The sequence below is a fragment of the Rhinatrema bivittatum genome, chromosome 2 (assembly GCF_901001135.1).
Source record: "Rhinatrema bivittatum chromosome 2, aRhiBiv1.1, whole genome shotgun sequence".
Classification (NCBI taxonomy): domain Eukaryota; kingdom Metazoa; phylum Chordata; class Amphibia; order Gymnophiona; family Rhinatrematidae; genus Rhinatrema; species Rhinatrema bivittatum.
The window spans coordinates 61156077-61172078 of record NC_042616.1 but is presented as its reverse complement, the minus strand read 5'-3'; the positions used below and the strand labels follow the sequence as shown (position 1 = coordinate 61172078).

Here is a 16002-nt window from a genome sequence, read left to right as displayed (position 1 = left end):
GTTCACAGGCGCCTGTACGGTAGTGCATAATTGTCACTGATCCATGGCCATGGTTTTTTCTGTATTTATTTTGCTCTTTTTTGTGACACATATTTTTGTCAGCTATTGAGCCAATCCGGCTGTAGTTTTTCATACCATATATACATTAGAGATATCTTGGGGAGGTTATCCCGCACTCCCCTTCCCCCTTCCACTACCCTTTCTGACGATAAATAGGGGGGATTCCTATTATATAGCGTCTCTAACGATTTTAGAAGATTAAAATACATCAGACGACATTTAAAATCGCCAAATAAAGATTCACATAGCTAATGTAGGCACTGGCTTTACAATTAATGTAGAAATACCAAGCATATATCAAATGAAGTCAATGAACATAGCTGTTAATCAACATATAACCCAGTGCAATCCATGTGCTAAAAGCATTTATATGTGTCCATTGCTAATTTGAGTTGTCTTATATCATTGACGGTTTTATCATCTGTTGTATCCCCTGCAGGCAGAGCCGGCCCATCAACAGGCCATCCAGCGGCCGCGTGTTATCCGTACACGGGCGATGCTCTTTGGCATGTGTGAGAGAGATGTTGTCCGAACATACCGGCTGAGCTCACAGGCAATCTTGTCCCTGTATGAAGACCTGCGTGAGGACCTGGATCCCAAGACCAATCGATGCCATGCTGTGCCCGGGTTGAGTAAGCTTCTGTGTGCCTTAAATTTTTTTGGTACCGGAAGTTTTCAAAACCCGGTGAGCAAAGTTGCAGGTATGACGCAGGCCTCTGTTTCACGGAATCTGGCCCAGGTGTTGAAGGCCATGATGAAGCGGAAGAGAGACTATATATTCTTTCCTACGGATCCAGCAGAACTCCAACAGATCCGCAGTGGCTTCATGGGTATTGCCGGTATGCCCAACGTGTTAGGCGCTATCGACTGCACCCATATAGCGTTAAGACCCAGGGCGGAAGAAGAGAGTGGGTTCCGTAATCGCAAGCACTTTCATTCCATGAATGTGCAAGTGGTTTGCGACGCACGCCTTCGCATCTTAAATGTGGTAGCTAACTTTCCAGGGAGCTGCCATGATGCCTACATTCTCGCGCATTCCAATCTGGCTACTAATTTCCTTGAAGGAAAGTACGGCGAAGGCTGGCTACTTGGTAAGTGACAATTGCAACTTCCTGTGATTTGTCTGTCTCTCATATGTAGTGTTCTGTTCTCCGGATCTGAAAGATGATAGCTATATAGTTATGAATATTATGTTTACGGTGTTAGCGCTGCAAGTTGTTTTCAATACATCCCATATTTTGCATCCCATAGGTGATGGCGGCTATGGTTGTAAGCCTTGGTTACTAACACCGCTCCAGTCACCACACACAAATGCTGAGAAACGGTACAATGAGGCTCATGCCAGCACCAGAAACGTCATTGAACGCACCTTTGGAGTGCTGAAGGCGCGTTTTCGATGTCTGGATCGCTCGGGGGGGGCCCTGCAATACGGTGCCGAAAAGGTTGTCAGCATAATTATTGCCTGCTGCATGCTACACAACGTTTGTCTGAGATTCGGTATGCATGCAGAGGTTGAAGAAAACTTGATACCCGATCCGCCACAGGAGCTGGCAGTTGATGCGGACAGCACAGCACGGGGTAATGAAGTCCGGCGGAGGATCATCGAAATTTATTTCTCATGTAAGTTTCATGTCATACATTACATTTCATTACTGCTGTCATATAACCATTCCTGTCTACTGTCTACTGTGGCCCACGACGATATTGTGGTTCAATAGTTCGTCATAGCTGTGGTATTCTATACATATTAATAGAGATGTGAAGTAGGCTTCAGACGATGGAGAATATCTTGGATAATTTTAAAATCATCCGATAGCGGGGGAGTAAAACCCAAGAAGATAGGGAGACCCGTTGAAAATGGGGGCGGCGGGAAATGTCACACACAAAAAGCATCAATCTACCCTTGTCCTTTGAATTGTTGCCCCTTGTTTACCTCTACTCTACTGAACCCCCCCCCCCCAAACCCACCGACGGGCCCAGTGCAGGAGATCGCTTCCGGTGGCATTGCTCAGCCCCGGTCGCATTGTAGGAGCACGTATACCATGTTTCATGGTAAGGGCATAAGTCCATCGGCACCACTCGGACAATTGGCAGCCGATTGGACCGGAAGTGGGAGTACAGCCTGGAGCAGGAAGATAAGGGGGTAATTTTACATGGTCCGGTTCAGACTAAGATCTCTAGAGATTGATCGTTTCTGTACATGTATGTACTATTTACTCTTGCCTTTTCTTCTATTTCTGTTCCAGAATTTGAAATTCATGTCTTTTAAGACATTAACGGAAGATGATTACACCGTTAAAGGATTGTAGGCGACATGAGTATTCTGTGGGGTGGCTCTAGAGATTTTGAACACACAGTTATAATTGTGTCTGAGGATCACTCAATAAAAATTTTATTATATAACAACTCTTATTGAATTATTAATTTCCATTTGAATCTGGAAAATATGACCGTCCCATTAAAAACTGTACATGTATAACCTTTTGTGGTCCCCCCTGGCCATTTCTAGCCACTTCGTTATGAAATGGTGATTTATGCTTGAATAAATATCCCTTCCTGCGTTACATGACCCCCCCCAAGGACAACGGTTTTAATATAAACAAAAGTACGCTTACTCAAATTGAAAACAAAATATAACTTTTATTAAACGTTTTAGGATTTGTTGCCGGCTGGAGGTTTCGGGGCAAGTGACTTGATTGCGCCAATCAGTGACGCCATGCACTGATTAAAGTCAGCTCTGAGCAAACGCAGTTCCTGGAGGATTAGAGCATGATGACCATCCAGGCGCGAGCTGATTCCAGCCAGTAATTGATCGGTCACGGTCTCTATGCCAAATACTGGTGCAATTTCCGTGTCAGGAAACACTGGTTCAGATTCCTCAATCACTGTAGCTTCATCGCTTTGCTGTGATGGCTCGGGTTCTTGAAATGCCAGGGGGGTGTTCAAATACTGTAGGTCCAGTACAACATCCTCCGCTCCGATCACAGGGACATCGTACTGATCCTGTGTATCCATGTCCCCTGCTGACATCGCTTGGCTGGGGGGGTCTGCGCTAGGCTGCGGAAACAATGATTCCTGGTGTTCGGATTCTCCGCTGTCACCATCACCGTCACCGTTGTCCATTGTTTCTGTGGGCAAAGATAGAGAGGTCAACGTCATTACATAACTGTGGAAAGTTAATCATAATTTATAACAGTACCGATTTCTATTTTGTCATAAAAAGAGAATTCTTATGGCTATCAGACAATATTGTGACAAGTACAGTGACGGCAGGGCAATCAATGATGCACATTTCTATTACATTTATTTATTTTATTTATTTATGGTTTTTATATACCGATCTTCTTACATTATATGTAAATCAAATCGGTTTACAGAGAACGGTTGAATAGGCTTGCTTGTGGGCAATTACATATAACAAAGAACTTTTTTTTTGAGTAACATATTGTATAACTTTTTGAGTAACATTTAAACATAAGAGCAAAAAATACATGGCTAAACGTAAACATAAGAACAAAATATACATGGCACAAGAAAGTCTTATATGTCTTATATTACAGTAGTAAATTGTAAGAAATGAGCGATCACACATCGGCTGACCACTGAGCTACCATACAGCTCACATCTGAATTTAGATAAATACATACCTGCACAAGGTGCACATGGTTCCGTTTCACCGCCATACTCCGTCTGCACGCCCACCACTACCTCCGCAGCCATGGTTCTGAGAACCATCTCCTCCACAGGTGTCAGCACGATGCTGCACGGTGGCCCTCCACCAGTCCTCTTTGCGTGGGCATTGATTTTAGCGGCCTTCTCTTTAACCTCTTTTCTGGTGTCACAGCACCGGTGCTGCACCTGCTTAATATCTCTTGGCATAACCGAAAGGGAGCTTACATCCTGTGCAATCTTCTCCCAAATCTTCTTTCGGCTGCACCACGAAAGCTTGGACTTAAAGAGAAGGCGATGTTTTTCACATACAGCACGGCACAAGAGTTCTTTTTCATCATCCGTAAAGCGCGCATTACGGGTTCTCTTTTGGGATGGCTGGGAGGCGCTTGAGTCCTCCTCTGGCTGCTGGTCAGTGGCATGGTCCTCTATCTGAGCCAGAACTCGCTTTCCCGGCATAGTTCAACCTGGACGGTAACAAAGAAAACGCGATTAATGATCATCATGGAGGAGATGAAATCGGTAATATATACGGTAACATTATTTAGGCCCCTGTATAGCCTTGTTTAAGAGCCTTTCCATAAACTGTGTTCAGCTGTTGTGAACATTAGTGATTAACTCCAGGTTGAGATATAAATAATAAGAATTCCCCCGATTTAATGCAACAAATCGTTAATCTTGGTTAGGGCGGTAAAACCCCACACAGGACTAGACCAAAGTCCACCTGGGGTCCGGGAACTACTTCCTGCACACGAATCGTGTTGCCGTACGGGAATACGGCCGGCGATTATCACGCAGGAGGCATCCGTAGGGCGGAACAGACAAAGCGGTCGCAGGAAAATGGGCGTCAATCGAGGGTGGACGAGAATTCCCTTACGGAGGCCTATGTTCACGGGCGGCCATCGCGATTCGGGCGACCATCTACCGACTTGATCACACGATTCACATCTCCATTAGATATAGGGATGGCAAGCGATAAACATAAAACACAGCATGAATGCAAAGAACCGTGAAACTAGGCTACCGGGCACAATACAACGGAAAGCTTAAAGCCAAGCGCTGAAATGGAAAATGGGCGCAGGAAAATGGGCGCCAATCGAGGGTGGACGAGAATTCCCTTACGGACGCCTATGTTCACGGGCGGCCATCGCGATTCGGGCGACCATCTACCGACTTGACGACACGATTCACATCTCCATTAGATATAGGGATGGCAAGCGATAAACATAAAACACAGCATGAATGCAAAGAACCGTGAAACTAGGCTAACGGGCACAATACAACGGAAAGCTTAAAGCCAAGCGCTGAAATGGAAACATCTGCGCTGTTAGAAATGCAAAAAAGAGTGAAACATAACAGGGCAAAAAAGACAAAGAAAATAAGAGGGACAGTTGCAAAGTCACACGGTTAAACACAAGGGGGGCCCGTGGATGCCCGAACCAAAAGCGTTTAATGCAATGCTTACCTGCTTAAAGCCTTGACAATATCCGACAAAACAGTTGTTCACGGTGTGTCCTTGTCCAAACGAAAGATGTAAAGGGACTTTTCCATCCAAGGGAAGCGAGCTATATACACGCCCATGGTACGATTAGTATGCCGTGCTGGCCAATAGGAAAAGCAAGTTATAAAACCGAAATGAAAATGCAGTTTGAAAACCAATAGGAAACTCCAGTTTCAAACTGCAATTTGAAAACCAATAGGAAACAGCTGTTTGAAAACGAATAGGAAACTACGGTTTCAAAGACCTTCTTGAAACTCCAGTTTTCACCAACACTAAACGCCAGTAATAGGAATGCGGCAAGAATGGCGGCAATTCAGGATTGAGCGCCCATATGTTTAGCCGTAGCAAAATGGCGAACCAAAAACTAAGCTTCAACCTAGGATAGAGCGCCCATATGTTTAGCCGTAGCAAAGCTTCAACCTAGGATAGAGCGCCCATATGTTTAGCCGTAGCAAAGCTTCAACCTAGGATAGAGCGCCCATATGTTTAGCCGTAGCAAAATGGCGAACCAAAAACTAAGCTTCAACCTAGGATAGAGCGCCCATATGTTTAGCCGTAGCAAAGCTTCAACCTAGGATAGAGCGCCCATATGTTTAGCCGTAGCAAAATGGCGAACCGAAAACTAAGCTTCAACCGAGGATAGAGCGCCCATATGTTTAGCCGTAGCAAAATGGAGAACCGAAAACTAAGCTTCAACCGAGGATAGAGCACCCATATGTTTAGCCGTAGCAAAGCTTCAACCTAGGATAGAGCGCCCATATGTTTAGCCGTAGCAAAATGGCGAACCGAAAACTAAGCTTCAACCTAGGATAGAGCGCCCATATGTTTAGCCGTAGCAAAATGGTGAACCGAAAACTAAGCTTCAACCGAGGATAGAGCGCCCATATGTTTAGCCGTAGCAAAGCTTCAACCTAGGATAGAGCGCCCATATGTTTAGCCGTAGCAAAATGGCGAACCGAAAACTAAGCTTCAACCTAGGATAGAGCGCCCATATGTTTAGCTGTAGCAAAATGGCGAACCGAAAACTAAGCTTCAACCGAGGATAGAGCGCCCATATGTTTAGCCGTAGCAAAATGGCGAACCGAAAACTAAGCTTAAACCTAGGATAGAGCGCCCATATGTTTAGCCGTAGCAAAATGGCGAACCGAAAACTAAGCTTCAACCGAGGATAGAGCGCCCATATGTTTAGCCGTAGCAAAATGGCGAACCGAAAACTAAGCTTCAACCGAGGATAGAGCGCCCATATGTTTAGCCGTAGCAAAATGGCGAACCGAAAACTAAGCTTCAACCGAGGATAGAGCGCCCATATGTTTAGCCGTAGCAAAATGGAGAACCGAAAACTAAGCTTCAACCGAGGATAGAGCGCCCATATGTTTAGCCATAGCAAAGCTTCAACCTAGGATAGAGCGCCCATATGTTTAGCCGTAGCAAAATGGCGAACCGAAAACTAAGCTTCAACCTAGGATAGAGCGCCCATATGTTTAGCCGTAGCAAAATGGCGAACCGAAAACTAAGCTTCAACCGAGGATAGAGCGCCCATATGTTTAGCCGTAGCAAAGCTTCAACCTAGGATACAGCGCCCATATGTTTAGCCGTAGCAAAATGGCGAACCGAAAACTAAGCTTCAACCTAGGATAGAGCGCCCATATGTTTAGCCGTAGCAAAATGGCGAACCGAAAACTAAGCTTCAACCGAGGATAGAGCGCCCATATGTTTAGCCGTAGCAAAGCTTCAACCTAGGATAGAGCGCCCATATGTTTAGCCGTAGCAAAATGGCGAACCGAAAACTAAGCTTCAACCTAGGATAGAGCGCCCATATGTTTAGCCGTAGCAAAATGGCGAACCGAAAACTAAGCTTCAACCGAGGATAGAGCGCCCATATGTTTAGCCGTAGCAAAATGGCGAACCGAAAACTAAGCTTCAACCGAGGATAGAGCACCCATATGTTTAGCCGTAGCAAAATGGCGAACCGAAAACTAAGCTTCAACCGAGGATAGAGCGCCCATATGTTTAGCCGTAGCAAAATGGAGAACCGAAAACTAAGCTTCAACCGAGGATAGAGCGCCCATATGTTTAGCCGTAGCAAAGCTTCAACCTAGGATAGAGCGCCCATATGTTTAGCCGTAGCAAAATGGCGAACCGAAAACTAAGCTTCAACCTAGGATAGAGCGCCCATATGTTTAGCCGTAGCAAAATGGCGAACCGAAAACTAAGCTTCAACCGAGGATAGAGCGCCCATATGTTTAGCCGTAGCAAAATGGAGAACCGAAAACTAAGCTTCAACCGAGGATAGAGCGCCCATATGTTTAGCCGTAGCAAAGCTTCAACCTAGGATAGAGCGCCCATATGTTTAGCCGTAGCAAAATGGCGAACCGAAAACTAAGCTTCAACCTAGGATAGAGCGCCCATATGTTTAGCCGTAGCAAAGCTTCAACCTAGGATAGAGCGCCCATATGTTTAGCCGTAGCAAAATGGCGAACCGAAAACTAAGCTTCAACCTAGGATAGAGCGCCCATATGTTTAGCCGTAGCAAAATGGCGAACCGAAAACTAAGCTTCAACCGAGGATAGAGCGCCCATATGTTTAGCCGTAGCAAAATGGCGAACCGAAAACTAAGCTTCAACCGAGGATAGAGCGCCCATATGTTTAGCCGTAGCAAAATGGCGAACCGAAAACTAAGCTTCAACCGAGGATAGAGCGCCCATATGTTTAGCCGTAGCAAAATGGAGAACCGAAAACTAAGCTTCAACCGAGGATAGAGCGCCCATATGTTTAGCCGTAGCAAAGCTTCAACCTAGGATAGAGCGCCCATATGTTTAGCCGTAGCAAAATGGCGAACCGAAAACTAAGCTTCAACCGAGGATAGAGCGCCCATATGTTTAGCCGTAGCAAAATGGCGAACCGAAAACTAAGCTTCAACCGAGGATAGAGCGTCCATATGTTTAGCCGTAGCAAAATGGAGAACCGAAAACTAAGCTTCAACCGAGGATAGAGCGCCCATATGTTTAGCCGTAGCAAAATGGCGAACCGAAGGCACGCTGAAATCTAGGCTACATCGCCAGTTGTGTTTGACTGTAGGAATATGGCGGAGGGAAAGGCGCCTAAAGCCGGATGCACGGCGCTCGCACGTGCAATGAAACATCCGGGCGGCCATTTTGCAATCGCAGCAAATATGCCTCGCGGAAGAGGCCGCAATTTTTCCGCCGGCGATGTCCGGCTGCTGGCGGAGCTAGTGGCGGCAAACATGGCTCGCCTGTACTTTCGCCCTGGGCGCCCGCGGGACCAGGAGAGGGCGGACGAGGCCTGGCAGGCGCTCAGAGCGCAATTCAACGCCCAAGCGGATTTTCCGCGGGAGGTAAGTTCATAGGCCTGTAGTAAATTTTGTAACTGCATGCAAAAGTTTAAAGTTTCATAGAGCCTATGATATTGTCTCTAGTCTACTTTTTGATATATGGTATCGGTAAATAGTCTAAATACTATTTTCCCTCTCTAGAGTGCTGTGTGCGTATCGAATTGAGAGGTGTTTGCTTCTTTTTTTTGAGTAAAGTTTTAAGTTTAACATCTTCGCTTTGTTTGTTTAGTAGTGTTAAATCTGATGGTGGTAAAGTGATGCTTCACTTGCAAGAGCAATTTTTTTTGGGGGTGTTCGCTTAGTAGAGCTGTACATCACAGCATGAAACATGGCACTTGACTAAACTTTACTTTTACATGTGCTTGGGCACTAGGTATCTATTTGGGATGCGGATGACAAATGTAAAAATAACACTACCTATTAGACTGGTAGGGCTAAAATTACATTCCACCTCTCTACTTGTAGTTCAACTTCCCTTTCCTTTGGCTATTATATAACCCACAGATAGAGGCACTGAAGAAGCGGGCGCGCAGGATCCGGAAGGAGGAGCCGGAGTACCTGAGGGCCCTGCGGGGCCACCAACAGGACGGTAGGTGCATTTAACAGATTTAAAGGCTGAGCAGAAAGTGAAAAAAGTATTTACCATTGTCCAAAATGTAGCTCTGTTCTGTTTCTTGTTGTGCATGAATTAATGTTGGATGGGATTAAGGCCTTGATTTTTCTCTTTTCAGATACTTCTGATGAAGCAGAAACGACGGGGGAAGAGCTGGCACCCCCCCAAGGTGAGCCTTCAGTATTATTGGCTTACTTTCTGCATTGTTCACGACAAGGGAATTGGCATGTGTACATGTGTTAAATTGAATCCACTATTGTTCCTGTTAAAAAATGTTGCTCTGTTCTGTTTCTTGTTGTGCATGAATTAATGTTGGATGGGATTAAGGCCTTGATTTTTCTCTTTTCAGATACTTCTGATGAAGGAGAAATGACGGGGGAAGAGCTGGCACCCCCCCAAGGTGAGCCTTCAGTATTATTGGCTTACTTTCTGCATTGTTCGCGACAAGGGAATTGGCATGTGTACATGTGTTAAATTGAATCCACTATTGTTCCTGTTAAAAAAGGTTGCTCTGTTCTGTTTCTTGTTGTGCATGAATTAATGTTGGATGGGATTAAGGCTTTGATTTTTCTCTTTTCAGATACTTCTGATGAAGGAGAAATGACGGGGGAAGAGCTGGCACCCCCCCAAGGTGAGCCTTCAGTATTATTGGCTTACTTTCTGCATTGTTCGCGACAAGGGAATTGGCATGTGTACATGTGTTAAATTGAATCCACTATTGTTCCTGTTAAAAAAGGTTGCTCTGTTCTGTTTCTTGTTGTGCATGAATTAATGTTGGATGGGATTAAGGCCTTGATTTTTCTCTTTTCAGATACTTCTGATGAAGAAATGCTGGCCACGCCCACGCCCATTCCACCCCACCCACACATGGACCGTCCCACTGTTATCCGTCCCGTCCCATTTCCTTCACCCCCCAAAATGGCTCCTGCTTCCCCTGCTTCCCCGCCCACCCCCATTTTGGAGCGCCTACCCATTATTTTGCCCCTCCCCGGCTATATCCCACCGCACCAAACCCCCCCCTGATTTTCAACCCCAACTGTCTCCCGACCTACCCACCTCGCCCAGCCCCGCCCCGCCTGCCATGGGAGAGGAGGAGGAGGACAGCGATGTCGAGGTCGTTGGCCCAGCCTCTCCAGGGCTTTCCAGGGTTGGCGATCGGCCAGAGGGCAGCATTGAGGGCCGTATGGACTCAATGCTGTACCTCCTGGCGCAGATCGCCAACACCTTACACGCCCTGGAGGGGAACTCACTGCGTGTGCTGATGCTCCTGCAGGACCAGCATCACAGCCAGCAGGAGATGGTAGAGCTCCTGCGAGCAATCGCAGGAGCTCAGTCCCTGCTGGTCTTGGCGCGGGCTCCTGCTGGAGCATCAGCACAGGGGGGCCAACACTGACAGCGCTCCTCCTCCTCTCCCATGGCATGCTTTCCCCACTTTTTTTTTAAACCCCCCCCCCCCCCCCCCTTTGCCCCACCCCATGTTAAATTTGTATCATAATATGATAGTTCTAAATACTTGTTTATTTTTTTGGTTAAAATATATTTATTTTATGCTCAAAAATGTGTTTGATTTATTTTCTACTCTAAGCATGCGACTTATGTGATACTGCTGCGGGAATATTTGAAAGACAGCCAAGGTAGAGTACAGCATGCAGAGCATAGGGCTAAATAACCTTGACCAATTAATCTTGACGATTGTTTGAGGATAGACACAAGTATTACATTGCTCTCTACGAAGATGTCGGGGGCAAAATAGGAATTGGACACTGTTTAATTTTTCTGGCTACTGGTGAATGGCTACTGATAGACACTAGGGAAAAAGCCCACAACTAGAAGGCTATGCAACCCATAAAAGAGTTGTTAGCGGTGGTTTTGCTATGGGTCCATCAAGCCGTGCTTCCGAGCTACAAATGTGTTGTATCCTAGATACAATTCAGGATATACAAATACCGGCCAAATACCTCAAAACAAGCACTTCCCAATCGCAGGTAATGGACTTCTCGTCCAATAACTTATCCAATCCCTATTGAAACCCTGCTACATTTACTGTACTAAAACCTTGGCCACAAGTTAATTGTGCGTTGAGTGAAGAAGAGCTATCTATGATTTACTTAAATGTGCTACATGTTACACGCTTACTTCATGGAATATCCCCTAGTCCTGTCTGTAATTTTTTCTGTTTTGTTGAATATAAAATATACAAGCCGTAAAGCCCGTTAAAACGGGCTACATCCCTCTGTCTCTCACCTCCCCCTCATTCTCTCTCCCCTCACTCTTCACCACCCCCCTCCCCCACCCACTCCTCTCCCCCCTCCCTCTCCTCTCACTCAGTCCCCCCCTCTCCCTCACTCCCTCCCACTCAGTCCCCCCTCTCCCTCCCACTCACTCAGTCCCCCTCTCCCTCCCTCCCTCCCACTCAGTCCCCCCTCTCCCTCCCTCCCACTCACTCAGTCCCCCCTCTCCCTCCCTCCCTCTCCTCTCACTCAGTCCCCCTCTCCCTCCCTCCCTCCCACTCAGTCCCCCCTCTCCCTCCCTCCCACTCACTCAGTCCCCCTCTCCCTCCCACTCACTCAGTCCCCCTCTCCCTCCCTCCCTCCCTTCACCCACCTCCATTTCCTCCCGGCGCCGTAAGCGCGACTTCCCGCAACCCTCACCCGGCTCCATTAACTCCGCCCGCTCCTGCCGGCAGATCTCGGGGGGGGGTCACTCCCGCGCGCGCGGCAGTGACCCCCCCGAGATCTGCCGGCAGATCTGGGGAGGAGAAGTAGTGGCACCGCGCGCGCGCCGCTACTTCTCCTCCCGCTCCTGCCGGCAGATCTCGGGGGGGGGGGGGCGCGGGAGTGACACCCCCCCCCGAGATCTGCCGGCAGATCTCGGGGGGGGCGCGGGAGTGACAACCCCCCCCCCCCCGAGATCTGCCGGCAGATCTGGGGAGGAGAAGCAGCGGCACCGCGCGCGGCGCCGCTGCTTCTCCTCCCGCTCCTGCGGCCCCACCGCCATTTTTTTTTTCTGATCGACATCCTTGCCCGCACATGCGCAGTAGAGCTGCGCTCTACTGCGCATTTGCGGGCCGTCGGTCACAGGCCATTTATAAGGTAGATAATATAACATTTTATACAATATAAATACAGAATCCTGTTTTCTCCACGTTGTGGATTCCTGCTCTCTCCTCCCTCCATCTCCTGTCTAATCTGTTTGGCTCTCTCTCTGGTGTCCTTCAAACCTGCCCGCTCCTGTCAACCATTCATTGATCCCAAGATGAGGCTGCTATCACTTAAGAGAAGTTTTTATTACAGACATTCTAATTAGAAGCAGTGCCGCAATCTCCAGGATTTACTATTTTCAAACAGCTAGCAGAATTTAAAATACAGAAGATGAAGGACAAGTCCCGATGTCTGGATCGGAGCCATCAGCCAGGTCTACTCCCGCTATTTCCTCATTCCAAAGAAAACAGGAGGCCTCCGCAGGAGGCCTCCGCAATCGGCCTCTGCAATCGCAATATATTTCTCCAAAAAGAAAAATTCAGGATGGTGTTTCCCGGCAACATGCTTCTCTACTTCCAAACACGAGATTGGTTCTGTTATTTGATTGTTCAGGACGCTTATGCTCACATTCCAATCTTCCCTCCCCGCTGTAAATACAAGCTTTGCTAGTGGGACATCAACATTTGCAATACCGGGTCCTGCCTTTCAGACTAAAAGGTCTACCCTTTCAGCAACCAATTCCACAAGTAACTTTAACCAAAGATGTATCCGAGGTTGAGGAGCTCATGTGAAGAACCTTCAAAGTTCAATGTTTGATCAACTTCCTAGAGCTTCCAGCTACACGTTCAAGGACTGACTTTCATCAAAGACTTCTCACACAACGGACAACACAGTCGCAATGTGTTACTTGAACAAACAGGGAGGCACAGGCTCTTATCTTCTCTGCCAAGAAGCTATGCAGATTTGGGCCCTTACACACTCCATGGATCTACGGGCCACTTATCTGGCAGGCATGTGGAACATAGCAGCAGATTGCCTCAGCTGACAGTTCCATCCCCACGAGTGGTCTCTGGATCCTGTGGTAATGAACAGAATCTTACAATGCTGGGGTCAACCAATAATAGACATGTTTGCATCTGAACTGAATCACAACTGAATCACAAAGTTGACACGTGCGTGCATTGTCAATCCGCCGCCGTCAGCGAATGAATGCGCGTGCCTGTCACTGAGCGCTGAAATCGCACGGGCATTTATTCACTGCCTGCGTGGGCGTCCATTCATCCAGGCACTGCCGCCAGTGAATGCGCGTGTAAATGAATGAATGAATGAATGAATGAATGTATGTGACGGCCTTGAGCGCCGAATGGCAGGGGTCGCACAGGCGCGCATTCATTCACTCCCCCCACCGACTGCCTTGAGCGCCCGTCCGGTCCCATCCTCCCGAAGCAAAACAAAATACAAAAAAGTAGCAAGGCTCGAGAGCAAGGGGGAAGGGCTCGGGCCTTCTCCCTTACTCTCGATTTCGCATGGCCATTCATCCAGGCAGAGGGAACCGGTGGCGAAAACGGCCCACGGTTCCCTCCGCCTGAATCAATGCGCGCCCGTGAGACCCGGCCAGGGCGCGCATTAATTCAGGCGGAGATAGCCGGCGGCGAAAGCGGCCTCCGGAAACCCCCCCCCCCCCCCCCCGCGGCAGTGAATGCGCGCCTTTCGGTGGGGGTTACCGGATGCCGCTCTCGCCGCCGGCTCGTTTGAACTCGCGCCCACCCGCCCCTCGACTCCCGCTGCCGCCTGGACCCATGCCGCTGCCTGGATGACCGCCTGAAAGTGACAGGTATTTAAAAAAATTGAACACTCAGCTATATATTTTTGGTATTTTTATCACTTCATGGTGCCTGTCTTTTCAAATGTCATTTGAAATGACATTTGAAATGACAGGCACCTATCGCGCCTATACAGTAACCTGGGTTACGTGGCCATAACCCTTACCTACCGCTTTAAAGCCGCGGCATGCATTTGCATGCGATTAGAGGAGAGTATCGGGGAGTTAGTGAAGAGAACTGTGCGTGCGGGGAGGAAGGGTGCACCTGACACTACCGCACTGTTTTTACCGCGGCCTTTCTGGATCGAGCTGTATGTTATTACTATATAACCACCTCTACTTTTTTTTATTTCTTACTCAGCTTTTCTTTCAGCATTAGATACTGGTTTACTAGCTTCTTTTTCTTTGTACCATCAATACATTTTTTTTCTACTTAAATTACAATTCAGGTCCTTTTTACTGCTGCTGCCACTTTCAAGGATTTGAGCCTGACTTATTTTCAATCAAATCTATCTCAACCATTGCTCTCTGCCCTTTCTGGTTGAAAACTTTTCTTTTATTATCGGAATCTAGCTCCAATAGTGCAAACTCCACCCCGCTTTCCTAGCATGCTTGAGAATTTCTACTTTTCCCCAGAACTTTATGGTATTGATCACTTTATTATATTCACTTAAGATTTATTTTAGTGCTACTTATGAACTCACCCAACAGCTACCGAACTTAATTAATCTTTAGGGCTATTAACTATCATTTTATTTTGATTAGGGCTATATCACTCTGCACCACCCCAGAAAAAGAACAGTGCCTCTGCTTCTTTCCTGCAGCTCATTCAGCAGCCAGCTAGTTGAAATCCATTTTGACTACCATTCTTTAGCCTTATTTTTCTACGGGTACCAGCAGCTTATTTTTTTTCCAAGACCTGCTTTATATTTCTTTTACATCAAATCCAACCCACACGTAATTAGCTAAGAAATTACAGAGCGCAGGATGCTTCATCAGCTTTTACAGAGCAAAAAAAAAAAAAGACTTAGTAATTTAAGTGCGCACTCTTTTGAATTTCTGAATGCCTGCAAGTGACTCAACTCTTCCAACACCGGACCCTTCCCCTTCCCATCCCCATGTTAATACGCAAGAGCTGGCGTGAGGCTCTGCGTTTATATACTTTTTATAAGCCCGCCCCACTCCATCTTTTACTAGCTTTTTATGAATGACATATCCCAGCGACCATTAGAAAAGCAAAGAAAGTAGTTGGGAGGAAAAAGACAAAACAAGCTGGGACCGGACACGTCTCTCCACCAATAGAATGGGCTCAGCGTGCATTAGACGATGCGAGTCCGCCGAGCAACCTTCCGTAGGCTGCTGTAATTGGACGAGATCTAAATGACTTTTTTTTTTTTAACTTTATTAAGCACTTCAACAAAAACAGTGGTGCCATAAACATCTATTCAGTAAATGGAGGCACGACCCGATGTATCATCAAAAAGTGCAAACACTACAAAAATGTATACTTTTATTTCTCACTGATTCAGCCTAAGATTAACAGACAGGGCCGACAAAAACTTGCAAGAGCAGGCAGCTTACTTGTTAACCTCAAACGAGGCTAATCTTCCTGGTCGCCTTCAAGTTCCACTTCCGGATTGCTTGCGACCAATCACATTAGCATAAGTGAGTGCTTTCGAGCTCCTGCCTGCAGTTAATCAGCTGAATCCTGCCGGTAGTGTCTGGCTGGAGGTGCTGTTTACTGAGGTTCACCCAACTTTATTGGCAGGACAATTTGCGTCTGTGTTGCCAATGCAATAGATAGAACGCTGTGGTTTTGGGGTCCTCGGCAGTGTGTAACAGAAGGATTCAATAAGGAAATTTCCAACATATTTAAGGGCCTATTTATCTTATTTATTTAATCTATATTTCTATAAATATGTGGGGAAAAATATTTAGTAAATGATCCTCTTAACAGAAGCATACAATTGTGCAGACAATAACAATAGCAGGCAGAGGGTGCTG

General features: G+C 46.9%; 1 protein-coding gene across 1 annotated transcript; it reads right to left on the bottom strand.

The window, feature by feature from the left end:
• Positions 1 to 2680: 2680 nt before the first annotated feature.
• Positions 2681 to 15653, bottom strand: LOC115086021. The gene is made up of 3 exons (XM_029592602.1): positions 15580 to 15653; positions 3708 to 4196; positions 2681 to 3188 (listed from the first exon to the last, which is right to left on the bottom strand). Exons 2-3 carry the CDS (start codon positions 4186 to 4188, stop codon positions 2713 to 2715), a joined length of 957 nt encoding a protein of 318 aa, XP_029448462.1. The 5' UTR covers positions 4189 to 4196; positions 15580 to 15653; the 3' UTR covers positions 2681 to 2712.
• Positions 15654 to 16002: the final 349 nt, after the last annotated feature.